Genomic DNA, 26,230 nt, shown 5'->3' with positions numbered 1-26,230 from the left:
AGTGGACTGCAACTCATAGCCACCCTATAGGGCAGAGTTCTACCCCATACGGTTTCCAAGGAGCACCTGGTGGATTTGAACCACCGACCTTTCGGTTAGCAGCTGAACTCTTAACCACTATACCACCAGGGTTTCCACTCCTACATAGACAACCAATTTTTTACAAAGGTCCAAAGGCAGTGCAGTAGAGAAAAAAAAAGTCTTTCCAGCAAATAGTGCTGAACAATTGGCTATCCACAGGCAAAAAGAAAAAGAACTTGGATCTGTGCCTTGCATTTTATACAAAAATTAACTAAAAATGGACCATAAACCTAAATGTAAAACCTAAAAGTATAAAATGTCCAGAAAAAACGTAAGAGAAAATCTTTGCTACCTTGTGCTTGGCAACATCTTCTTAGAAACAACACCAAAAGCACAATCCATAAAAGATCAAAGTGCTAAATTGGACTCATCAAAAATTTAAAACTCATTCTTCAAAAGACACTTTACGAGAATGAAAGGACAAGTCACAGACTGGGAGAAAATCTTTGCAAAGCATGTATCTGATAAAGGACTTGTATTGAGAATACACGAAGAACTCTCAAAGCTCAATAATAATAAAACAAACAATCCAATTTTAAAAATGGACAAAATGTTTGAGCAGACACTTCATCAAAGAAGATATTTAGATGACAAACACATGAAATGATGCTCAACGTTATTCGTTCCTAGGGAAATGTAAATTAAAGTTACAGTGCAATACCATGACACACCTATTTGAATGGCTAATTTTTAAAAGACTGATCATACCAACCGTTGGCAAGGACCTGGAATTCCTATACATTGTTGATGCGTACATCCACGGGGGCTTTTGTAAAATGGTACAACCACTTTGGAGAACAATTTGGCATTATGACGTAGTTGAAGATGTGAAGCTTTTTTGTTCCGGGTTTTATTCTCTAGAGATGGTCTTATGCATGCACACTAGGTTTTATATACAAGAATATTCATGAAAGCATTGTTCACAAAAAGACAAAATCTGGAGGCAAAGCAAATGTCTGACAGAAGAATGGATAGTAAATGAAATACAACAGCGAAAACAAATAATTCTCATTTGCACATATCCACATGAAGGATTCTCACAAACGTAATATCGAGCAAAGAAATCAGGTTGCAGAAAAATACACACATACATTTATTCCTTTGAAATTATATACTGAGCACCTGCTATGTGCCTGATCCTGTTCTATGTACTGAGGAGTAGATCGGCGAAATGAGGCAGACAAAACCCCCTGCCCTCCTACTCTCTAGTATGGAGATTCAAATAAGGAAACAGAGAAGCAACCTCTATTTCTAGCCCAGGTGTAGAGCTTCGGATAAGTGATTCTGGACATAACATTCCTCATCTATCTTAATCTTGCAGTTTCCAAGGGAACAGGACCATGGGTCCGATTTCCTGACCCTTTATACACAGCTGCGCTTTCCTTTGTGCCTATCAAAAGACTTGCATTTAGGTTTCAGCTGAACTCCACCCTTCCCCTAAATCCTTATAACGAATCCTTTTCCGTTGGTGACAGACTCCAGGACTACACTGGTGTGCGCTGAGTCATAAACTTAATTTTGTCAAATTACTGGTTTGTCCCTGGTGATCTGAGGCTGATTGGGAACACAAAAAAACCATTGCTGTCCAGTCCATTCTGACTTATAGTGACCATATAGGACAGAGGAGAACTGCCCCATAGGCTTTCTTTATGGAAGCAGCCTGCCACATATTTGTTCAGGGCTCCCCATCTGACGGACGTGGGGATTTCATTGGCCGGTTGTCTGGGAGAAGAGCATTTCAGGAAGCGGGATCAGCCAGTGCAAAGGCCCTGAGGAAGGGAGTGCTGGGCGTGTTCTAATTACATCCTCTTAGTGAGCCCTAACCCGTAAAAAACTGACAACCTCTTTAATTGGAAACCTCCCCTCCCCCATGGTGACTCCCTTATTCTGCTTTGCTTTTCTTCATAAAACTTATCTCTTCTAAATATGTAATTCCGTGTTTATGCCATTTGTTTCTTGCTTTCCGCGAGGGCAGGATCTTCGCCCCATCGCCCTCCCCAGTGTGACCCAAACGCCTAACACAGTGCCGAAAACACAGCAGGCGATCGACAGGCAAGTGTGGAGGGAGGGACTGCACTGCCAGGAAGCCCGGGACCAGAAGAGTGAGCGAGGCCAAACGAAGGTCGAGATACCAGGTGGCGTAAAGCCGTGGGGGAGCAATGCCAGGAGTCGGTGCTACCTACGCGGGCCAGCACAGAGAGGAGCCAGGGCTGTCGCTGCTGTCCGCAGGGCTGTCGCTGCTGTCCGCAGGGCTGTCGCTGCTGTCCGCACCGCTCCGCCGCGGCCGGCCGAATCACCGTGACGCCGTGCACGTCATCGCGCGTGCGCCGGCTGCGGCCCAGGGCAAGGCCCCTGACTAATCGGCTGACTCCGGCGCCCAGAAGTGGAGTTGCGCGTGCGCATTCCTTCCGCAAGAATTTGGTGTGCACGTGTGTACCGCTTTCCAGTCTCTGTCGTCTCCTCCCACCCCAGCTGCTTGTCTAGGCGCCTGCCCCTGGAGCTCGGAATGTTCCCGGAGCTCAATAACCTTTTGAACACCACCCCTGACAGGGCGGAGCAGGTAATATGTGGCACGGTCGAGAAGGGAACGGGCCCAGGGGTAAGCCGTAAGGCTGCGTCCCCGGACGCGGCGCCGCGGCGCATACGGCACCGTAGAAAGGCGCGACGCCTGTGGGCACGGGGGTGCCTGGGAGTTGTAGTCCGGAGAGAGCCGTCCCGGGGCTTGAGCAGGAGACTGCGGAAGGTGGGCTTCCTGACCTGTATTCTCAAAGCGCATTTAAAAGCCACGAGGAAGTTATGTCTGAATGTCCGACAGCTGAATTGGCTTATGTTCCACGAACATGTACCGAGAACCTCTGTGCGCGCTCACAGAACAGGGAGAGGAGTTCACTGGGGGAGGTGACGGCGTCCAGAGGAGATTGGGGGAACCGGCTCGCTAGGACATCCTCTGCCCTCCACCTGGGACCAGCTTCTTAACCGCCCTGAGTCTTCCTCTCGGCCGGGAGTGCTCGGCAGGTGGCAAGGAACGCTGCTCCTCTTGTCTGTTTAATGGTGCTGCTTAAAGCTGCTCGTATTGGGTTGCAGCAGTCCACCGTTGGCACTACAGCGTTGTCACTGTTTTCCCTGCACTCCTTCGCGCGTTCTGGAGCATCTCATTTCATTTTCATATAGTTCCCTGTTCCTGTTTGTACATGGCAGAGAATCTAATAGAAAATTTTAACATTTAGGCCAGGGATTATCTCTCCGAGAACATACGTGGATTATTTCATAACCTTGTCTTCGTAATGAAATGGTAAGCTCCTCCAGGCTGCCCACAATACCATGTGTGTAAAGCCTTTTCATGACTCTAAAGTGCATGGCAAATTGTACCTTCAAGTAGATCCTTGTGGATTTTAGTTGCCCAGCAGTTCTCTTGTAATCCAAGACTCGAGACAACTCTGATTATCTTGCCAGTTACTCCAGACACCTTCGAAGTACTCAGCCCAGGGCTAGAGTGAGGGAAAGGAGGATTGAAATGGGCAGGAGGCTTACACCATTAAATGACAGCGCTGGGGAGAACCCTCAAGATCTAATAATGTGGTCTTTCATGTTTTATAAGTGAAAAAGCTGAAGCCCAGAGAAATGAAAGCACCTGTCTGAGGTCACACAGCACAGATGTGGCAAGTGATACCTCTTGATCCTGGCCTTCCATGCAGTTCACTGACAGGGGACTAGAGGTGGCTGGAGCGGACAGCCAGGCACGGCAGAGAGAGTTTTTCCCAGGGTTCTAAAAGACCAGTACTCTGTGCCTGAAGCAGTGTCCAGCACCAGTGGGACGAGAACTTTGTTGCTAGAGGTCTCTGTCAACAGCCATTGCTTCCTACCCTCTCCCCCATCCCAAAGGATAGAATTGGAGTCAAAAGTAGAAATAGGGTGGAAGTTGAATCAGATGACCTTTTCGAAGGTCCCTGCCAATCCTGGCAGCTTGTAGTTTTCATTGAAACTTGATGTTAAAAGCATCCTTTTTTCAGGTTCTAATTCTTTCCAAGACTGGTCCCTGAGTTAGTTACTAAGGTGACAAGTGAAGAAGAGAAGGGATTTTTTTTTTTAATTTTTATTGAGCTTCAAGTGAACGTTTACAAATCAAGTCAGTCTGTCACATACAAGTTTATATACATCTTACTCCATACTCCCACTTACTCTCCCCCTAATGAGTCAGCCCTTCCAGTCTCTCCTTTTGTGACAATTTTGCCAGCTTCCAACCCTCTCTACCCTCCCATCCCCCCCTCCAGACAGGAGATGCCAACACAGTCTCAAGTGTCCACCTGATACAAGTAGCTCACTCTTCATCAGCATCTCTCTCCAACCCATTGTCCAGTCCCTTCCATGTCTGATGAGTTGTCTTCAGGAATGGTTCCTGTCCTGGGCCAACAGAAGGTTTGGGGACCATGACCGCCGGGATTCCTCTAGTCTCAGTCAGACCATTAAGTCTGGTCTTTTTATGAGAATTTGGGGTCTGCCTCCCACTGTTCTCCTGCTCCCTGAGGGGTTCTCTGTTGTGCTCCCTGTCAGGGCAGTCATCGGTTGTGGCCGGGCACCAACTAGTTCTTTTGGTCTCAGGATGATGTAAGTCTCTGGTTCATGTGGCCCTTTCTGTCTGTTGGGCTCATAGTTATTGTGTGACCTTGGTGTTCATCATTCTCCTTTGATCCAGGTGGGTTGAGACCAATTGATGCATCTTAGATGGCCGCTTGTTAGCATTTAAGACCCCAGACGCCACATTTCACAGTGGAATGCAGAATGTTTTCATAATAGAATTATTTTGCCAATTGACTTAGAAGTCCCTTTAAACCATAGTCCCCAAACCCCCGCCCTTGCTCCGCTGGCCTTTGTAGCATTAGGTTTATCCCGGGAACTTCTTTGCTTTTGGTCCAGTCCAGTTGAGCTGCCCTTCCGTGTATTGAGTATTGTCCTTCCCTTCACCTGAAGTAGTTCTTATCTGCTAACTAATCAGTAAAAAACCCAGGAGAAGGGATTTTATTCTCTGTTTTGCTGTGGAAAAGTGGAGGCTGAGATATGGTTGTCCATTATGAGTGGTTTAATACTGATCACTTTAGTCATTGGTTTTTCCGTAATTTTGACTTACTCTTTTTTTGGTAAACTTAGCATACCCATTGCCACTGAGTTAATTACAACTCATGGCCATCCCATGGGGTTTCCTAGGCTGTAATCTTTATGGAAGCAGGCTGCCACGTCTTTCTTCCACGGAGTGTCTAGTGGGTTCAAACTGCCAGCCTTTTGGTTAGTAGCTGAGCACTTAACCACTGTGCCACTAGAGCTCCTTAAACTTACCATGGATATGATTAAAAAATATAATCTCCAGGTGTAAAAACTTACGGGTAGACACAGTTGACTAGATTTCCACGCTCAGCTTCCCTCTTTCCTAAGAGCGTAATTCACCTTTTTGTGTTTCTCTTAACTTTTAGGGGAAGCTGACTCTACTCTGTGATGCCAAGACAGATGGCAGTTTCCTCGTGCACCACTTTCTTTCCTTCTACCTCAAAGGTATGGGACTCACTGATGCTTTAGAAAGAGAAACTGAAAGGGGGGAGGGCATAAAAAAAGTTTAAGGAAGCAAAAAAAGAGCATTTACTAGCCAGGGCTTTGGTGTTTGGCTTGCTCAAGGGCTATTTTATTAGGCAACAGGTTGCTGGACCGTCTTGGTCTCTCCCCCTACCATGCCAGAGTGGTGTGTGTTCACTGTGTCCACATCCTACCTCCATGTTCTCTATGCAGTGTGCAGGTACTGCCTCACTGAGGTCCTGCTGAAAGGTCCTCCTGATTTGGTTGCTCATCAGGCCTTACGTATCTTGAGATCTGTGGGAATTCTCTTTGTTGATCACTTGGCACTTGGCAATGGATGTGTCTTAGTATGACCACCACAATATACGTATGGAAATAGATTAGAAGAAGAAAACAACCAGATGAAAAAATAAGCTCAGATAATCTTTAAATGGACCCAGGTGTTTAACGGGTGTTTAAGTACTCAGCTGCTAACCCAAAGGTTGGCAGTTCGAACCCACCCAGTGGCTCTGGAGGAGAAAGACCTGGCAATCTGCCCTTGCAAAGATTACAGCCTCGTAAACTCTATGGGGCAGTTCTACTCTGTTACATAGGGTTGCTATCAGTCCGAATTGACTCGAAGGCATGTAACAACAACAATCTTTAAACCTAAAACTAAAAAAATCCCATCAAGTCTTCTTTAACCAAATAACAAAAACTAACCCACTGCTGTTGAGTCGATTCCAACACATAGCGACCCTATAAGAGAGTAGAACTGCCCCATAGAGTTTCCAAGGAGCACTTGGCGGATTCGAACTGCCAGCCTTTTGGTTAGCAGCCGTAGCACTTAACCACTACGCCACCAGGGTTTCCAACCAAATAATAGTTTAGCTTAATTAGTAAAGAATGTCTGCCTTGAGCATTGTGCTCTTTTAAGAATTATCTGTTTGGGATCAAATTGACAACAGCAACTCAAAAGAGTAGATGGGAAACTCAGGAGGCAATAAGTTTATGCTAATGAGAGAGGAACAACTCTGGAAAGCAAAGTTAGAATGGTCGCACAACTTGAAGAATGTAATCACTGAATTGTACACGTAGAAACTGTTGAATTGGTGTATGTTTTGTTACGTATCTTCTCAATAACAGCAAAAACTAAATTTTTCAAAAGGATTACAACAGATAATGTTTCGGAATTCACTTGTATCACTGTGTATATGTTATCAATAAAGATAGTTTTTATTATGAAGGAAAAATAAGCTTACTTATCAGTTGCTTCTCCTTGAGCACGTAGTGTGCCAGGCCAGGATACAAGGTGGACTTTTGGCACTCTTAGTCATAATAATTTACAGACAGCTTTGAAAATGATGTTCAGATGATGAAATTGTCAACATAGGAAGATGAAGAGGATCTACAGATACATTATTAGAATTAAGTTCAGTAAGGCAGCTGGAGCTTCTTTGTGTTTCACTTATATCCTCTTGGCCATAAAATCAGTTAAAAAATCAATTGCGTTCTTGTATAGCAACAACAAACAATTGGAGAAGATAATTAAAACAAAGACACCATTTATTTATAACAGAACAAAACATTTAAGGTTTTCATTGGCCAGCTTTTTGAGAAGTAGGCCGCCAGGTCTTTCTTCCTAGTCTGTCTTAGTCTGGAAGCTCTGCCCACCATGGGTGACCCTGCTGGCATTTGAAATACCAGTGGCATAGCTTCCAGGATCACAGCAACACATCAGCCACCACAGTACGACAAACTGACCAATGTGTGGGGTAAGGTATCTAATAGCAGATGGGACTGTTGTGACCCATAGGGTTTCCAATGGCTGATTTTCAGAAGTAGATTGCCAGGCCTTAGATGTACCAGTAGATACCTCAGATGTACTACTAGATATACGAAGGTATCCAGTAGTACACCTAAGGCCTGGCGATCTACTTCCGAAAATCAGCCATTGAAAACCCTATGGATCACAATGGTCTGACCTGCGAATGATCATGGGGATGGTGCAGGACTGGGCAGTGTGTCGTTACACTATGCATGGGATTGCCATGAGTCAGAGGCTGACTTGATGGCAACTAACGACAGTAGTACATCTAACAGAAGAAGCACATCTCAGAATCAGTGCAATAAGGTATAACTTCAGCATAAAAGAAAGTACATCTTAGAATCAAATTGGGTATGCCAGATCGCAAGGCCTCTGGGTTTCTAGATCTGCCTGAGTGCTTTAGTTTCCAGAGGTACAAAGTGTAGAGATTCATTGTAAGCAGGGACTTTATTAAAAGTAAATTTATTTTGTTTTCTAGCTAATTGTAAAGTCTGCTTTGTGGCCCTCATCCAGTCCTTCAGTCACTACAATATCGTGGGACAGAAGCTGGTACGTATGTTGGACCTTTTGAGGTGGGGTCCCTGAGTGAGTGTGCCCTGAATGTGTGAGCACAGTCTAAGGCTGGGCTTTCCTGTTCTGGTTGTAGAGAACTGGTCAAAGCAGGGACTAAGGAAATCCTGGATTCCTTGGGCCTTTATCTGAAGGCCTAAAGCAGCTTCTCTGCATGTTTTATTAATTTAGAGTTTTTAGAACCAGATGTGTTGTTTGTGGGTGATAGTTTATCAAACCTTTCTCTACTGGTTCTAGACCAGTTAAGGAGTAAACCTAGGAGCCAAGGGAATTGAAGTGAGAGTGGGCTTTAGTCTTGGTCCTTCTGGGTTGGAGATCATGGCTTCATCTGCCACCAAATCGGATGCCTCTCATCAACTCTCTCCAAGTTTAAAGCTCGAGACCTAAATGTGGGGAGAGGTGCTTTTGTCACTTAGTAGCAGTGCAATCTCGTCCTGCTCCTCACTTCCTCAGATGCAGGCAGGTAAGAATAAAATGGCCAAGACACTGGTGAGGCTCCTCACCTAGACTGGGCCATTACCCATGACCTGTGACCAGGTGAACTTACTGTCTGAGAATGGGAGCTGAAGGGAGATGGCCTTTTTTTGTTTGTTTGTTAATGGACAGGCCAGCTTCAGAGAGGGAGAGAGCCAGACAACTCATCAGCAGTAACTTTAAAATTTTAATCTTATTGCTGGACCAAATTACTGCCTCTCCTGTGATGGCAAGAAACAGATGAGGGATGAGAGAAGGATAGACTCTTTCTTTCCCATCCCGTGCAGAGAAGTTCCTGTGTTAGAGGTCAGGGCATGAGCTGAGGGAGAGTAGTCATGCCAAGAGGAGATGTTACATTCCAGGCCTCTGAAGCATGTCTGCATGACCCTGGCATCTGTGTGTTTGTGGGAGAGAAAGCTGTGTGCTTTTTGTGGGCGACTATTTTTAAATTACCTGTGAATCATCATCAACACGGCAGGAATGACACGTGCAGGACTTGGCATGTGAAGTCCTGGAGTGTGAGCTTCTGTACTCTTGGAATATTGTAGCGCTTGTAGATGTGGAATGGTAACGACCAAGAGCAAAGGCGAGGATCAGGAGTCTTTCTCTCTGCCAAGGGCAGAGTGAATGGTACTGGATGGTAGGGGACGTTGAGGGTTTGGTGTGTGAATGAGCAATTGAGACCTGGTTCAGGGATATAGGGAGTTTAAAGAGTTCCATGTTGCGTGTTTCTGCACAGATAGAGCAGTGGGGTGCAAATTTAGAATGCGTCACAATCCCTGATTGTTTTTTGAAATGCAGATTCTGGACCCTGATCCCGAAAGTTCTGGTTCTCTAGATCTGGAGTGGGATGGAGGCATCTGCCTTTTAATCATGTGTCTCAGGGAATTCTTACTTGGGAGGTTCATGAAGAACCGTATTTGAGAAGTCCTGGTGGAGCAGGGGTTGGCGAACTCCAGTCTGCCTCCCCTGTTATTTGTAAATAAAGTTTTAGGGGAGCACAACTATACTCACTTGTTTCAAATTGCCGACGGCTGCTTGCTCGCCACGACGGCAGAGTTGAATAGTTGCAGCAGAGACTGCATAGCCTGCAAACCCTAAAATAGTCACTACCTGGCCCTCTGTGGAGAAGGTCTGCCGACCCCTGAGCTCATATTACCCTCACTCTGGGAGCACGTCTTCAGTGCAAGGGAAAGAGAAGGAGAACTTAGGCCATGATGCTTCCTTACTGTATGCCAGGCAGTCCGGCGAGTGTGTTCAATGAGTTATGTTATTTAAAACCTCAGAACAACCCTGAGGCCCTGTGTCACTGATGGGAAATCAAGTGCAGAGGGTTTGTGAAATGCCAAGCCACAAGCCCGGCCTTTTTTCCTGCACCAGCATTTTCCAGACTTTGGTCATTCTCCTACTATCTTTTTGTTATTAATTTTTGTTTTTAAATACGCTTAATTTTGTAAATACATGCATTTAAAAAGGAAACTTTATATCACTATTATAAATTAAAAACCATTATTGGGTAATCATAAAAACAAATATATAAACAAAAGAATGGAAGCTGTTTTTTTTTTTTTTTTTTTTCAGCATAACAATTAAATGTAAATGCATATCTGAAAACGGCGTGGGGCTGTGGGTTGGGAGCTCGCAGGGGAAGGAAGCCGTGGGCCCTGTGCTTAGTGTGGATGGTGCTCATTTGCAGGGTTTGGATGTGTCCTGTGCCTTCTTGTGAGCTGGAGTCTAACCTCTGATGAGCTCCCCTACAGGGCTCAGTAACTCATTCTCCTCTTTGCTGTGTTCAGGGTGTCAGTCTGACCACTGCTCGGGAGCGCGGGCAGCTTGTGTTCCTCGAGGGTCTCAAGTCCTCAGTGGATGTCTTCTTCCGGGCCCAGGAAGAGCCACACCCCCTGCAGTTTCTCAGGTCAGTCAGCCTATAGCCCAGCCCAGAGGTGCACACCTGGTGGGACTAGACAAGGTTTGCTATGTGAATCCTCCCCTCATGGCATGGGAGGGCAGAGCTAAATTCTGAAGTCAGATACTTGCGACATTGCAGCACTATTAGTCAGGAAGCCCTTGACTCTTACCACGGGGCAGAGGGTATACCGCTATCCACAGAGCTATGTTGTTGTTATGTGCTGGTGAGTTGATCCCGACTCATAGCGACCCCATGTGACAGAGTAGAACTGCCACATAGAATTTCCTGGGCTATAATCCATATGTGAGCAGATCACCAGGTCTTTTCTCTCTCTCAAAGTGGCTGAGTGGGTTTGAATTGCCAACCTTTGGTTAGCAGCCAAGGGCTTAACCATTGTGCCATCAGAGCTCCTTTGAAAAGCTATAGAAAGTGTTATTTGCTGGGAGAAGGGCAGAACAGTATGCTTTGCTGTTTTCTTCCAACCCTGGCTGCAGAGCCCTAGCACGTTTGCTCCATTCTTGATTTGAAACAGGTTAGCTAACTATGGCTCATGGGCCAGGCACCTATTTTTTAAATAACATTTTATTGGAACACTTATTGTCTCTGGCTGCTTTTGTGCTACAACGGCAGAGTTGAGTCATTGAGATAGCTACCATATGGCAGTAGGACAGCTGTCCTGCGCCTTGTGCTTTTTGAGCCTCCACCCATTGCTGGGAAAGGATTTCTGGGGGCAGTCACTGGAGAAGATGGAGGTAGCTGGGCCAGCCTGTGTGAGAAGCAGATTGAATGTGTTAAGTGTATAAGCAGCCTATAGACCACTGCATGTGCATTGCCATTTGACTTTTTATACCCAAGAATGACCTGGGGAGGATTCTCCTGCCTGCCCAATCCAAATTAATCTTCTAAGTGCCCTTAGCTCTTGGGTTGAGAGGTTGTATGGTTCCCGTTAAGGATCCCAGGGGCTGTTAAGTTTTGTGTGCCCTGTTTCTAGCACAGTGATTTATACCTAGTAGTCCTCAGTAAATACTTGATTTGGAGTAAAGCATATTCATGAATGCATCCATGCTTTTCTTGCCAATCAGATTGTGAACCCCTTGGTGCTAATGGCTGCGATGTAGCTCTCTGTTCCCCGGTCCCCTCCCCTGCCATTTCCTGTGGTGCTACTTGGTCCCAGATAAACGTTTGCAGAGAGAGTGAACTCTCTGGTGACTTTTGCCCTGTGTCTCCAGGGAGGCCAATGCCGAGACTCTGCAGCCATTGTATGAGTTTGTGCGGGAGGCCCTGAAGCCAGTGGACAGTGGAGAGACTGCGTGGAGATACCCAGTGCTGCTGGTGGACGACCTCAGTGTACTGCTGAGCCTGGGCGTGGGAGTGGTGGCCGTGCTGGACTTTGTCCACTACTGCAGAGCCACCGTGTGCTGGGAACTAAAGGTACCATTGGCCCCGCTCCCCATGCTCCCGCCTGTAGCTGCTCAGAGCCCAGACTGGTCCAGATCTCACTTGTTTGCTGTGATCTTTTTTGTTAATCTGTCCAGGGTTTTTGCTTTACACTGACAGGCACAGGAATTTTTTGTTCTCCCCTCAGAATTAAAGCCCTCACAATGAAAGGGATGACCAGCACTGTTGTCAGTGGGACTGGTCATATGTGGAGCTGCTGCCGCCCCAGCTCTGCCACACTTGCCTTGTGATGTGGGGAAAGCTTTATTGACTTAGTGTCTTGTGAGGATCTGCTGACACAAGGGGTGTAGATGTCTTTAAAGATTGTGAGGTGCGATACAAGGATAAGATATAACCTTTATTACCAAATTGAGGCAAAAATATAGATTTTGCCATGATAGAGATATAAACAGTAGTAGCAGACCAACAAGTAAACTAGGAATGGGGGTGGTGCCTGCTTCATAGGAGCCTGACTACAAGAATTACATGAGGTGAAGCTTGTAATGCCGGCACAGTGCCTGGTCCCTGGTGACCACTCTTTGGTGTGTGGTGGTGCAGCTGGTAGGAAGCTGCAGGCATGGCATGGTGTGGTCAGGCCAGCAGCACAGAGCAGTGGGAGAGGCATGGTCAGTGAGCCAGCCAGGAATGGGTGTATCTAGGAATGGACATTGGTGCAAAGCCCTGCCTGGGAGCTGTGTTTAGGGGGCCTTCTGAGGCTCTCAGGGCAGGCCCAGGGTAATGTGGGAAGAATGGAAGGAGGAGGAAACACAAGGGGGTTGGAGGGCACAGTTGATGATGGGGCATGGGATGAGAGTGAAGTAGTCAAAGTCACCTCCTATGGCTCAGCTTGCTCTATGGCCTGCTACCACCCTGTTTTCATAAAACCATTTCTTTGCTTTTAGTTAAAAAAGTAAAACTTAGGCATAGTTTTTAGAAGAACATCAAGAAAGAAAGAAACAGTATAAAGGGTACTTTAATTCTATAAAAGAATCCTCATCAAAAGGGGGAAGATGTAGAACAGAATTTTAAATTGTTGTGTACGCTAGACTTTCTGGTGCTATGGGGGCTAGATGAACCCCTGAAACTGTTGCTCTGAAATAATCTTCAAAACTTAAAAATGTCCCCTGGAGTCTTCTTAAAACCAAACAATAGTTTAGCCTAACTAGTAAAAAATGTCTGTCTTGAGCATTGTGCTCTTTTAGAAACTATCCATATGGAATCAAAGTGACAATAGCAACTGGAAAGACCAGACACATACCTTAGGGGGCAGTGAATTTATTTTAATAGGGGAGGAACAACGCAGAAAAGGAGGGTGAGAACGGCTCACAACTCAAAGAATATAATCAGCGTCACTGAATTGTCCATGTAGAAATGGTTGAATTGGCATGTGTTTTGCTGTATATATTCTCAAAAAACCCAAAATAAATAATAACAATAAAAAAAAAGGATACTTAGCCAAAAGTAATTGTCTCCCTCCTCCAGGGTTTGTCCTTCCAGATTGTCTGCAGTTGCGAACATATTTGTTTGTATTTGATATATTCATCTCCCTGCCTTTTCCCTCTCGTTACTGGTAACCTACCTTCTACACTGTTTGCTACTTCTGTTTTGCATTTAATGATATACAGCATGCTGTGGCGTCCGCCGCCTGAAAACAGTACATGTGGATCTGCTTCATTCTTTTTAACACCTGAACAGTAGTCCTTTGAAAGGTCTTGTCATTAAAGTCGTCCCCTTTTAGCAGTTTTGAGCTGTCCCTCCGTTTCTGCTCGGCTAACTCCTACTTGCCCTTCAAAACTCAGCTTAGGTGTTCCCACCTCTGAGGCCCTTCTCTGGGCTGGACAAGGTACTTCTTCTTTGTGCTCTTCCAGCATCCATGCTTCCTTTCCTCCTGACATTGTCATACTGTGTTATAAGTACCTGTCTGCCTCTAGGGCCTGGTCTCTCGCCTCTAATCCCCACTGCAGGGTCTGGCACACAGTAGGTGCTTAGGAATGGCAGCACTTTTAATAACATTAAGGAATTCAGGAGAGAGAGAGAGCTAATGTTGAAAACCCCAGGGTGAAGCCTGCAGGTTTAGGTGAATTGAGCTGGAAGCACAGGTTGAATGTGTGGGGGAAGCTGTGCAGTAGGTGACTAGAATTAGGGTCCTGGAGCCCAGGTGGGATCCTTCCCACAAAGGGGATGGTTGCAGCAGCAGGAGCAGCAGGAGGGTGACCTGTGAAAGGACATGCAGGGGAGTGGAGGGATTGAGAGCCCAGTGCTCCCTGCCCCTCAGTGTCCCTTCAGTCAGGAGCAGGTTTCCATCTTGTGTTTCTGATGCAGGGAAACATGGTAGCCCTTGTTCATGACAGCGTAGACACTGAGGATGAGGAGAATGACGTCCTGTTGAATGGCCTCAGTCACCAGAGTCACCTGATCCTGCGGGCTGAGGGCCTGGCCACTGGCTTCTGCCGGGATGTGCATGGACAGGTAGGTGTGCAGGGGCTGGGACCAGGGGCTTGCTGGGCAACAGCCGCTTGACTCAGTGCCCATGAGTCTGCACGTGGGGGAGTGTCAGGGCCAAAGGGCTACCTGGTTGGGGCGTTCCTTCAGGTGGAGAGGAAACCTTGGAAATTGTGTGAGTGGACATCAGAGACCTGCTCCAAATGGTGCTCAACCACCTGGACTAGTGAAGGTTTTCTGTGGTGTCCCTGTTTGCAGCCCAAGTGGAGACCTCCTGAGGAGGAGACAGCTTCCAGAGTGGGGCCGCGCTGTCAGATAGCAGCCGACTTCCTCTGCGGTGCTGCAGCAAGCTCTGTGTGGTCGGGTAAACACTGTTCTTTTTAAAATAGAGACTTGGGGAGGCCACACTCGGAGTGGGTTGCTGCCACCGCACTGCTGCCTCTGCCCAGAGTGTTCAGAGTGCTCAGGCAGAAGCCGAGAGTCCTTCCCTAAGAGCAAGCGAGAACTCGGCGTCTCTGAGGGGCTGCTGTGGTTCTGTCCCTTTGGTGGTTCTCTTCAGAATCATCCCAAAGCCTGCCTCGCAACTGCCAGGTTGAGTTCACGTTGGCTGTTCTCGACCCAGTAAGTGCGGACGGGAGCTGTGGCCCCGACTCGTTCTGAAGCAGGTCTGCTAGATGGAGGAAAATGAGCGAGCCCAGAAATGCCGCGTTGGTAGTGCCTGTGGGTGCGGTGTGAGGAAATGGTCCTGCTGGGCACCTCGTGACCTGTCTCTGAAGCCAGTCCCCAAAGCATTTTAGTCAGTGGAAGCATCATCAAAATAAATGTCTAGGCTTCCTCAGCAGAACCGCACAGATGAAAGACCAAAGGGAAATACATAAAAATGCTTTAAGGGGTTTTTCTCTGGGTGATTTTTTTTTCTTCCTTTTACTTTTCTTCCTCTTTCACATTTCCTGTAATGAGCAAATATCACTACTGTAGTGGAGGGGGAAACCTTTATTTTTAGTTGGCTGGCAATAAGCTTTGTTTCAGAAGCCAGTTCCATTACTTCATGGCACATCTGAGCGTGGCTGTCATTGAAGCCTCAGTTGACGGTCATGGAGGACGCAGGGGAGGGTTGCCAAGGGAGCATATACTTGGGGTGGCTGCTCCTATTTCATTATTCTTCTCCCTTTCTCTGTAGCTGACGATCCTGTGGAGGAGAGCGCTGCGGACCACAGCCCAGCGGGAGCAGATCCTCACGTACCAGTACAAGATACAAGACAAGAACGTGTCCTTTTTTGCCAGAGGAATGTCTCCTGCTGTTCTGTGACCTAATTTAGGGACAGTGAGAGCTACCTTGGACTGTTTTTTTTTTTTTAATGAAAGGTAAAGCAGCCTAGCAGAAATGGATATTTACGTCTTCATACGTAGTCACTAGCAGCTCCACTGGGACCCCCCACCATGGTTGCATGGTGCCATGATGGTGTACCTTTGCTTCCCTGGACCTTGTTCAGAAAACACAATGAGGCACCTGCCACCCTGCTTGTGCAGAGAGGGAGGCTAGGTGCTGAGCCCCAGTGAAACTTCCAATATAAATATGCCCCAAATGTCTGTTTTTGGTTAAAGTGCCTTTCAGAGCCAGAGTGGTTATGAGTATGCCGTCCAGGTAGCAGCCTGGATAATCATGACGGGCATAAAGTGAGCTCCTGCGTCATGACTTTATGCAGGTTGTCTCACTTAATTTTCACCTTCATCCTGCATGGGTATTTCCCCATTGCATCCAGTGAGGAAACAGGCTTAGAGAGGTTTGGAAGTATGTTCAAGGCTGTGGAGTAGGTTGTAGGTAATGAACGGGGCCTGGCTCAAAAGTCCACACTCGCTGACTGGCAGTCGTGGAAACTGGAGGCTAATTCACAGCTTTAGGTCCTCATGTTTCTCCTAGCCTTGCCCATGTACTTGATGAGTCCTTGTACCATCTTGGTCATATAAGGCCCCGTGGAGGGCACAGGTGTGCACGGCCTTGGTAAGGGGTCAGAAATGTTCTTGATGCCAGGCAGCATGGGCCCGGGTAAGGAGCCAGTGCCGCCTCCTCCTGTGAAGACCACAGGAGGTGAGCCCTTGCCTGGCATCCTGTAGGTAGCCACCGTCCCACTCAGCCGCTCAGTCAAAATACAGGTGTACTTTATTGTATGTAAATTATGTCGCAATGAATTTGACTTAAAAACTAAATAAAAAGAAGTTAACACTGCTTTACTTTGCAGTGTACTAAGGAGTTTTCATATGTCGTTTAACTTGAACTTTTGTACATTTTTAGTCTTTGTAAAAGGAACTATTTATCACAGTCCAGCCCTCAAGCTAAGTTTTGTGTTGGTCATCTCGTGGAAATAATAGCTGCTATTTTTCTCAAAATTGGCAGACCTGAATATTTTGAGTTTATAGAATATTTGAAAATTATGAGTGTAAGCAACTTAAGAGAGATTAATAATTAGTCAAATGACTTTTTAAATTAATACTTCAGTATTTATAAGAGCTTCATATGTTCTTCAGTTCTGAATGGGCAAAACACAAAACATTTTTTAACTATGAATGCTGTGATTATGTTTTTTTACTTAATTTATAAATGTTTTCAGTGAACTTTTTCATGTTTAATAGTACATAGTATTTTTTGGTATCAATATACTCTAATTTGTTTAGTTTTCTGGGCATGTAGGTTCCAGTTTTCACCGTTACAAATTATGCTCTTAGAAATATAATATACCTGTTTGAGGGTAGGGACAAGTGCTTGTTTCCTTACAACATTCATTAATTGTGCATCAATGCAGCAAGTACTGAGTCCCTTTTACATGGCAGGAAAGCCTGGTGGCATAGTAGTTAAGAGTTTGGCTGCTAACCAGGAGGTTGGCAGTTCGACTCCACCAGGAGCTCCTTGGAAATCCTATGGGGCAGTTCTGCTCTGTCCCATGAGTCAGAATCCACTCGATGGCAATGGGTTTGGTTTTTTTTTTCTACATGGCAAGCTGTTCCTGGCACTGCGCGTATGGCAGTGACAAAAGGATCGGCCCTTGTGGAGCTGATGTTCTAGTGGGGGAGACTGACAACTGACAAAATTGAGAAGTAAAATGTGTGGAACATCAGACCATGGTAAGCACTATGAATAAAGTGGGAAAGAGGCCCATGAAAAGTGAGGAGTGAGGAAATTTTAGACTCTGCTCTCCAAACTGGAATTTCTCAGTTAAAATGTGGACTGGCCCTCACACATTATCAGGCTGTTCTTCAGGATGATGGAGCCAGCTATCACTGATTTATAGGTTTTCCTCCACCAACTTATGCTTTAGTTTATTTTGAATGAGTTTAATAGTTGTGCACAATTGTGTGAAAATGAATATTTTTTTTAAATGGCTAGGATGCGATTTCCTGTCTGTATTTTCCCATGTGAACAGAATCTCTTCCTTACCCTTGACCACTTACCAGTTGAAATCTACGAAGTAAAATTTATCAGTGTCTTTGTTCATATTTTGCTGCATTTTGATTTTTAAAAAATATTTTATCTTCAAGACTTATACAAAGAAAATTATAAAACACTTATGCAAGAAACCAACAGAGACCTACGTAAGTGGAAGAACATAGCTTGCTCGTGGATAGGAAGAGTTAACATTGTAAAAACATCTATTCTACTAAAAGCCATCTATAGATTTAATGCAATTCTGATCAAAATGCCAACGACATTTTTTAATGAGATGGAGAAACAAATCACCAACTTCATATGGAAGGGGAAGAGGCCCTGGGTAAATAAAGCATTACTGAAAAAGAAGAACAAAGTGGGAGGCCCCACCACACAAAAACGAACTCAAAATGAATCAAAGACCTAAATATAAAATTTAAAATGATAAAGGTCATGGAAGAAAAAATAAGGAGAATGTTAGGAGTCCTAATACATAGCATAAATAGTATACAAAACATTACTAACAATGCAGAAGAAAAACTAGATAACTGGGAGCTCCAAAAAATCAAACATCTATGCTCATCCAGAGACCACCAAAAGAGTAAAAAGATTACCTACAGACTGGGAAAAAGTTTTTAGCTATGACATTTCCGATCAGCGTCTGATCTCTAAAATCTACATGATACTACAAAAGCCCAACTACAAAAAGACAAATAACCCAATTAAAAAATGGGCAAAAGATACGAACAGGCACTTCATGAAAGAAGACATTCAGGTAGCAGATATAAGAGGAAATGTTCACGATCATTAGCCATAAAAGAAATGCAAATCAAAACTATAATGAGATTCCATCTCATTCCAACAAGGCTGGCATTAATCCAAAAAACACAAAACAAGAAATGTTGGAGAGGTTGCAGAGCAACTGGAACACTTATACACTGCTGGTGGGAATGTAAAATGGTAAACCACTTTGGAAATTGATTCGGCACTTCCTTGAAAAGCTAGAAATAGAACTACCATACGATCCAGCAATCCCACTCCTTGGAATATATCCTAGAGAAGTAAGAGCCTTTACACGAACAGATACGTGCACACCCATGTTCATTGCAGCACTGTTTGTTGTTAGGTGCCATCAAGTCGGTTCCAACTCATAGTGACCCTATGCACAACAGAACGAAACACTGCCCAGTCCTGCGCCATCCTTACAGTCGTTGTTATGGTTGAGCTCGTTGTTGTAGCCACTGCGTCAGTCCACCTCTTTGAGGGTCTTCCTCTTTTCTGCTGATGCTGTACTTTGTCAAGCGTGATGTCCTTCTGCAGGGACTGATCCCTCCTCACAACACGTCCGAAGTATGTAAGACGCAGTCTGGCCATCCTTGCTTCTAAGGAACATTTCTGGTTGTACTTCTTCTAAGACAGATTTGTTCGTTCTCTTTGCAGTCCGTGGTATATTCAATGTTCTTCACCAAAGCATCAATTCTTTGGTCTTCCTTATTCATTGTCCAGCTTTCACATGGATATGATGCGATTGAAAGTACCATGCCTTGGGTCAGGCACACCTTAGTCTTCAAGGTGACATCTTTGCTTTTCAACACTTTAAAGAGGTCCTTTGCAGCAGATTTACCCGATGCAATGCGTCTTTTGATTTCTTGACTGCTGCTTCCATGGCTGTTGATTGCTTTCAAGACCCCAGATGCTACTCACCAAACTAGGATGTAGAACATAATGAGTTATATTATGCCAATTGACCTAGTTGTCCCACGAGACTATGGGCCTGAACCTTAAAACCTAGTAAATCAATCCCACGAGGTGTTTGAGTCTAGGAAGTATCCATAACTATGCCTCCTATACGTTTTATTGTATGTATGAATATATAGCATATACAAACATGTATATACATATGCCCAAAAATATACCCACACATGCATGCACATGTACTCCCTTATGCCTTCCCACACCTATATAGCATACATATCTATGCAACTGCTCACGTATTTTTTGCTTGTTATTGCTGTTGAAGATGAGCTGTCTATAACCCAGTGCCAGTTAGTTGATTCCTACTCATAGTGACCCTATAGGACAGAGTACAACTGCCCCATAGAGTTTCCAAGGAACGCCTGGACCTTTTGGTTAGCAACTGTATCACTTAACCACTAAGCCACCAGGGTTTCCAACTGTCTGTAGATGGATGGATTTACTTCTGGGTTCTCAATTCTGTTCTATTGGTCTATGTGTCTGCCGTTGTAAGAGTACCAGGCTGTTGTGGCTGTATAGTAAGTTCTGAGGTCCGGAAGTGTGCAGCCTCTTTCTTTGTTCTTCTTCAATATTGCTTTAGCTATTCGGGGCCTCTTTCTTTTCCACATAAAGTTGGAGATTAGTTTCTCCAATTTGTTGAAGAATGTTGGGATTTTGATTGAAATTGCATTATATTTTTAGATTACTTTGGGTAGTATTGACATTTTTACAGTGTTAAGTCTTCCAATTCATGAGCATGGAATGTTTTTTCCATTGTATAAGTCTTGTACGTTCCTAGTTAGATTTATTCTTAGGTATTTTATCCTTTGGGGGCCGTTGTAAATGGCATCATTTTCTTGATTTCCTTTTTGGAGTTCTCATTGTTGGTCGAGAGGAACCCAACCAATTTTTGTATGTTGATCTTGGACCCTACCTCTTTGTTGTACCTTATACTAGTTCCAGAAACTTTCTTGTGGAATCTCTGGGATTTTCTATTTATAGGATAACTTCATGTGTGAATAGGGATGGTTTTACTTCTTCCTTACCAATTTGGATACCCTTTATTTTCCTTTCTTGCCTTATTGCTCTGGCTAGGACTTTACAATATTGAATAAGAGTGGTGATAATGGGCATCCTTGTCTCATTCCGTTTCTCAAGAGTAATGCTTTCAATCTCTCTTTGTTGAGAATGATGTTGGCTGTTGGTTTTGCATATATACACTTAATTATGTTGAGGAATTTCCCTTCTATTCCTATTTTGCTCAGAGTTTTTATCAGGAAAGGTTGTTGGACTTTATCAAATGCCTTTTCCGTGTCTATTGAGATGATCATGTGATTCTTTTCTTTTTTTTTATTTATGTGGTGGATTACATTGATTGATTTTCTAATGTTGAGCCACTATGCATCCCTGGTATGGATCCCACTTGATCATGATGTATTATTTTTTTGATATGCTGTCGTATTCACTTGGCTAGAATTTTGTTTAGAATTTTTCTTCTGCGTTCATGAGGGATATTGGTTTGTAATTTTCTTTTTTTGTGGTGTTTTTGCCTGGATTTGGCATCAGGGTTATGCTGGAGTCATGAAATGAATTAGGGAGTTATTCTTTCCTTTTCTGTGCACTGGAATATGTTTGAGTAGAATTGGTGTCAGCTCTTCACTGAATGTTTGGTAGAACTTTCCAGTAAAGCCATCTGGGCCAGGGCTTTTTTGGTGGGAGTTCTTTTTTTTTTTAATGACATCTTGGATTTTTTCTTTTGTTGTGGGTTTGTTTAGATTTTCTACCTCTATTTATTTTAGTCTAGGTAGGTAGTATGTTTCTAGAAATTTTTCTACTTTCAGGTTTTCAAATTTGTTGGAGTACAATTTTTCATAATATTCTGTTGTTATTTATCTTGGTTGGTTTCTGTTGTAATGTTGCCCATTTCATTTCTTTTTTTGGTTATTTGCTTCTCATTTTTTTCCTTTGTCAGTTTGGCCAGTCATTTGCCAATTTTATCAATTCTTTCAAAGAAACAAGTTCTAGTTTTATTGATTCTTTCTATTGTTTTTCTGTTTTATTTATTTCTGCTCTGATCTTTATTATCTCCTTTATTCTGATGTCTGTGGACTTCTTTTACTGTTTCTTTTCTGTTTGTTCAAGTTGTCAGGTTAAGCTATTGATTTAGACCTTTATTCTTTTTTGATGTATGCATTTATTGCTAGAAATTTTCCTCTGAGCACTGCTTTTACTGTGTCCCAGAGGTTTTGGTATATGATGTCTTCTTTCTCATTTGAGTTTAAGAATTTTTTAATTTCTTCTGTGATCCAGCAGTTTTTAATGTGTTATTCAGTTTCTTTGTATTTAATTTTTTTCCTTACTCTTTCTGTTACTGATTTCTAATTTTATAGTGTTAGGATCAGAGAAGATGCTTTGTATTATTTTGATGTTTTTTAATTTATTGAATCTCGCTTCGTGGTCTAGAATATGGTCTATTCTGGAGAATGATCCATGTGCATTGGAGAAGAATGTGTACTGTGCTGCCGTTGAGTGATGTGCTCTGTGTGTTTATGAGCTCAAGTTGGTTGATTGTGTTATTTAGGTCTTCTGTATCTTCATTGAGTTTCTTTCTAGTTCTGTTTGTCATCAATGTTAAAGTCTACTACTATTGCGAAACTCCCTTATTTCTCTCTTTTCAGTTCTGTTCAACTTTGTTTATGTACTTTAGAGTTCTGTCATTGGGTACATAAAAATTTACTATTGTTATTCTTCTTGGTGAATTGATCCTCTAATGATTATGTAATATCCTTCTTTGTCTCTTATTATGGATTTTGACTTAAAATTTATTTTATTTGAAATTATTATTGCTACTCCTGCTCTCTTATGGTTACCGTTCGCTTGATACATTTTTCCATCCTTTGATTTTTAACTTATTTATGTCTTTGTGTCTAAGGTGTGTCTCTTGTAGAGACAACACATTAATGGTTTTTTTTTTCTTAATCCATTCTGCCACTCTCTCACTCTTGACCAGTGCATTTAATCCATTCACATTCAGTGTGATTGACACTGGTAGAAATTCATTGCTGTCATTTTGCTATACTTTTTAAAAAATGGTTCCTTTGTTCCTCTTAATTTTCTGTGCTGAGTTCTTTTTGTAAATGGATTTTCTCTTCCTATCATTTGTTGTTATTTTTATTGAACCTTTTGATTTTCTTCTTCATTTTGGTGAGTAAATTTATTAATTTTCTTTGTGGTTACCCTGAAGTTTATCTTTATCCTCTTAAATTTAAAACAGTTTGTTATATTTTAGAATTGCCTTGACATCCTCTTCATATGGAAGTTCTATAACTATACCTTTTATTTCCCCTTTTTGTTTTGAAGTTGTCATCATTTACAGCTTACCACCTCTGGTTCCCTGTAGTCAGTTTTGTAGCTTTATTTTGCCTTTGTGAAATCTTTACCTGGTTTGGTATCTGGGTGATTCTGTCATGTGTCTTTATCTCAGGTTGTTGTCTGATGTTGTTGGTTCTCTATCCGAAGGACTCGCTTTAATATTTCTTGTAAGGCTGATCTGGATTTTACAAATACCCTTATTTGTAAAATTTCTGCTTTTCTGGGAATGTCTTAGTTTTACCATTACTTTTGAAAGACAGTTTTGCTGCATATGTGATTCTTGGTTTGCAGTTCTTTTCTTTCAGGATTTTATATATGTCATCCCATTGCGTTCTTGCCTGTATGGTTTCTGATGAGAAATCAGTGCTTAGTCTTATTGTTGCCCCTTTGGAAGTGATAGTTCATTTTTCCCGAGTTGCTTTCAGGATTTTTTTGTTTTTTGTTTTGAAAAGTTTGATTATGATATGTCTTAGTGAATTTCTTCTGGACTTTATCCTGTATGGGGTTTGTTGGGCTTCTTGGATGGAAGCCTTCTCATCTTTCATGATATTTGGGGACTTTTCTGCCAATATATCTTCAAAAATTCACTCTGTACATTTTTTTTCCTCCTCCTCTTCTGGAATTCCTATTACATGTAAATTATTCGTCTTGATGGTATCCCATCCATATAATTCTTAGGGTTTCTTCATTCTTTTCTCTGATCCTCAAACAAATTAGTATCAAGGGATTTGTCCTCTATTTTACTGATTCTTTCATCCATTGATTTAATTCTACTTTTGTGTCCTTCCATTGTGTTATCTATTTCTGATATTTTATTGTTAATCTTTTGAACTTCTAGTTGTTATTTTTGTATGGTTTCTCATTGTCTACTGAGTCTGTCATTTTGTTCTGGTATTGTTTTCCTGAATTATTCTAGGGTTTTTTTCTGTGTTTTCTTTGATCTCTTTGAGGATCCTAAATTTAAGTCTTTTGAATTCCTTCTCAGGTAGTTCTATTATCAGTTCTTCCTCAGGAAGGTTCTCTTTCTCTTTATTTTGATCATTTGAGCCATCTTATTCTGTTTGATTCATTTGATTCATTATTGTCTGTTGTCTCTGAGGCATTAAGGTGTTATTTTATTTGTTCATATATTTATTGATTGTATAATATGTTTGTTTTGTCCTAATTTTTTTTTATTTGATATATCAGGGTGGACATCCTTCACTGATCACCAGTCTAGCAGCACAAAGTGCTTACCATCTGTTGCTGAATAGGTGGGATGGCAGTGGAGAGTGGGTGATGGACAGTGAGTGTGTGCTGCCACCACTATTCATCAGTCCAATGGTGCGGGAGTGTGTGCTGCTGCTCGCTGGATGGGCAGGGTGGTGGTGGTGGGGTTGATGGGTGTGGTGGGCATGTACCACTGCTGATCGTCTGTCCAGCAGCAGGGTAGTGCATGCTGCTGCATGTCAGGTGGGCTGGGTGGTGGGTGTGATGGGTGGGGTGGGCGCATGCTGCTTCCGCTCATCGCTTGTCGGGTTTGGTGATGCAGCAGTGCAGGCTGCCATTCCCTGGGTGTGTGGGGTAGCAGTTGGGGGGTGACAGGTGGGGCAGGCACGCGCTGCTGTTGTTTGTTGGTCTAGCCATGCAGGAGCGTGTACTGCCACTCACCAGGTGGGCAGGGCAGCTGGGGGGTGGTGGACTTGGTGGATGTGTGTTGCTGGTTGTGGACGGGGCAGGACTCTGTAGGTGGGTGGGGTGGCAGAGATGGGTGAGGCTCATGCCGCTGGTCACAAGGAGGGTGGCAGTGGGAGAAGCATGCTTCTCTGGTCACCTGTATAGTAATTCTTGATTTGAAAATATATATTATCAAACCAGTTTAAAAAAATAACTTTAGAGAAGGAAGGGAGAAAGAAATGTTCCTCCTTAGTCCCTTCTCCTTTTTAAGGGTTTAATCGGTATTCATTATTGAATTCTGTAGACTTTCTCAAGCCTTATCAAAGGAACAGCACTGTTTTTCCTGTGGGTGTGATGTCCATGGTAACTAACACTTCTGTCTCTCTTGCATGAGCCTTGACTTCCTCTTACAGTCTTACTGGTATTCATTATGTTTTCTACAGCTTGCTGTTTATGCTATGGTTGCTACGTTTTTGTTTTTGTTTTTATTAATATGATATTGCGGCATTTGTATTTGTGAATGAAGATGACCTATAATGAGTATGAGGGTGTATGTGAAAAGGAGTCCTGGTGGCACAGTGGTTAAGTACTTGGGTGCTATCCAAAACGTCAGCAGTTCAAATCCACCATCTGCTGCACAGGAGAGAGATGTAGCTGTCTGCTTCTGTAAAGATTTACAGCCTTGGAAACCCTGTGGAGGCAGTTCTGCCCTGTCCTAATGGTTCCTATGAGTCAGAATCGACTCGACAGCAACAGGTTTGCGTATGATACTGGTTAGGTTTGACGTTTGTGATAATAAATGCCTCATAAACCAGGTTGAGGGACTTGCTATCTTTTATGTGTTTTGAAATTCTTTATGCTTTTTATTCCAAACTAGTATGTGTATTGGTCAAGGCCAGGTAAGTTTTGGGGAGTAATTTAAAAATTTTTCTTCATTATTGGTCTGTATTTATGTTTACTTTTTTTGGTTATATCAGTTTTAGTGCTGTTTATTTCTTTTTTAAAAAAAATTTATTGTTCACAAAGCAATATGTGTGTTAATAATTTAATGAGAAACTAATTTGCTCTCTAAACTTTCACCTAAAGCACAATAAAAAAAAAAAGAGAAAAAAAATTTCGTGTGGATTTTAGGTGAAAGTTTAGAGAGCAAATTAGTTTTTCATTCAAAAATTTATACACAAATTGTTTTGTGACATTTGTTGCAACCCTACAATGTCTCAGCACTCTCTCTCTTTTCCTTTCCACCCTTAGTGCTGTTTATTTCTGAAATTGTTATCCAATCTGTTTTCATTAAAAATATTTGCAAATCATATATGCGATAAGAGACTTGTATCCAGGACATATAATGAATTCTTACAACCCTATAGTAAAAGACAAATAACCCAGTTAAAAAATGGGCTAAAGATTTGAATAGATATTTCACCAAAACAGACATGGGAATGGCCAGTAAGTGTATGAAAAGATGCTCAACATCATTAGTCGTTAGGGAAATACAAATTAAAACTAAAACGAGCTACCACTACATAACCACTCAAATGGCTATATCAAAAAGACAGACAATAACAAGTGTTGACAAGGATATGGAGAAATTGGAACACTCATATATTACTGGCGGGAATGTAAAATGTTGTAGCCACTTTGAAAACAGTTTGGGAGTTTCTTAAAATATCAAGCGTAGATTTGCCATATGACCAACAATTTTACCCTTAGATATCTACCCAAGAGAAGTAAAAACATATGTTCACACAAACATTTTTATGTGGCT

General features: G+C 43.0%; 1 protein-coding gene across 2 annotated transcripts; it reads left to right on the top strand.

The window, feature by feature from the left end:
* Positions 1–2,373: 2,373 nt before the first annotated feature.
* ELP6 (elongator acetyltransferase complex subunit 6) lies at positions 2,374–16,650 on the top strand. 2 transcript variants are annotated; one of them, XM_049862742.1, is made up of 8 exons: positions 2,811–2,824; positions 3,309–3,373; positions 5,547–5,625; positions 7,929–7,999; positions 10,291–10,409; positions 11,633–11,834; positions 14,163–14,309; positions 15,463–16,650. In XM_049862742.1, exons 2-8 carry the CDS (start codon positions 3,371–3,373, stop codon positions 15,589–15,591), a joined length of 750 nt encoding a protein of 249 aa, XP_049718699.1. In that variant the 5' UTR covers positions 2,811–2,824; positions 3,309–3,370; the 3' UTR covers positions 15,592–16,650. The 2 variants fall into 2 exon arrangements, with proteins under 2 accessions (XP_049718698.1, XP_049718699.1); XM_049862741.1 differs by lacking the exons at positions 2,811–2,824; positions 3,309–3,373 and adding an exon at positions 2,374–2,641.
* Positions 16,651–26,230: the final 9,580 nt, after the last annotated feature.

This window comes from Elephas maximus, chromosome 20 (genome assembly GCF_024166365.1).
Source record: "Elephas maximus indicus isolate mEleMax1 chromosome 20, mEleMax1 primary haplotype, whole genome shotgun sequence".
NCBI lineage: Eukaryota > Metazoa > Chordata > Mammalia > Proboscidea > Elephantidae > Elephas > Elephas maximus.
Note: the sequence above shows the minus strand (reverse complement) of the source record. Positions and strands in the feature narration are given on the sequence as shown.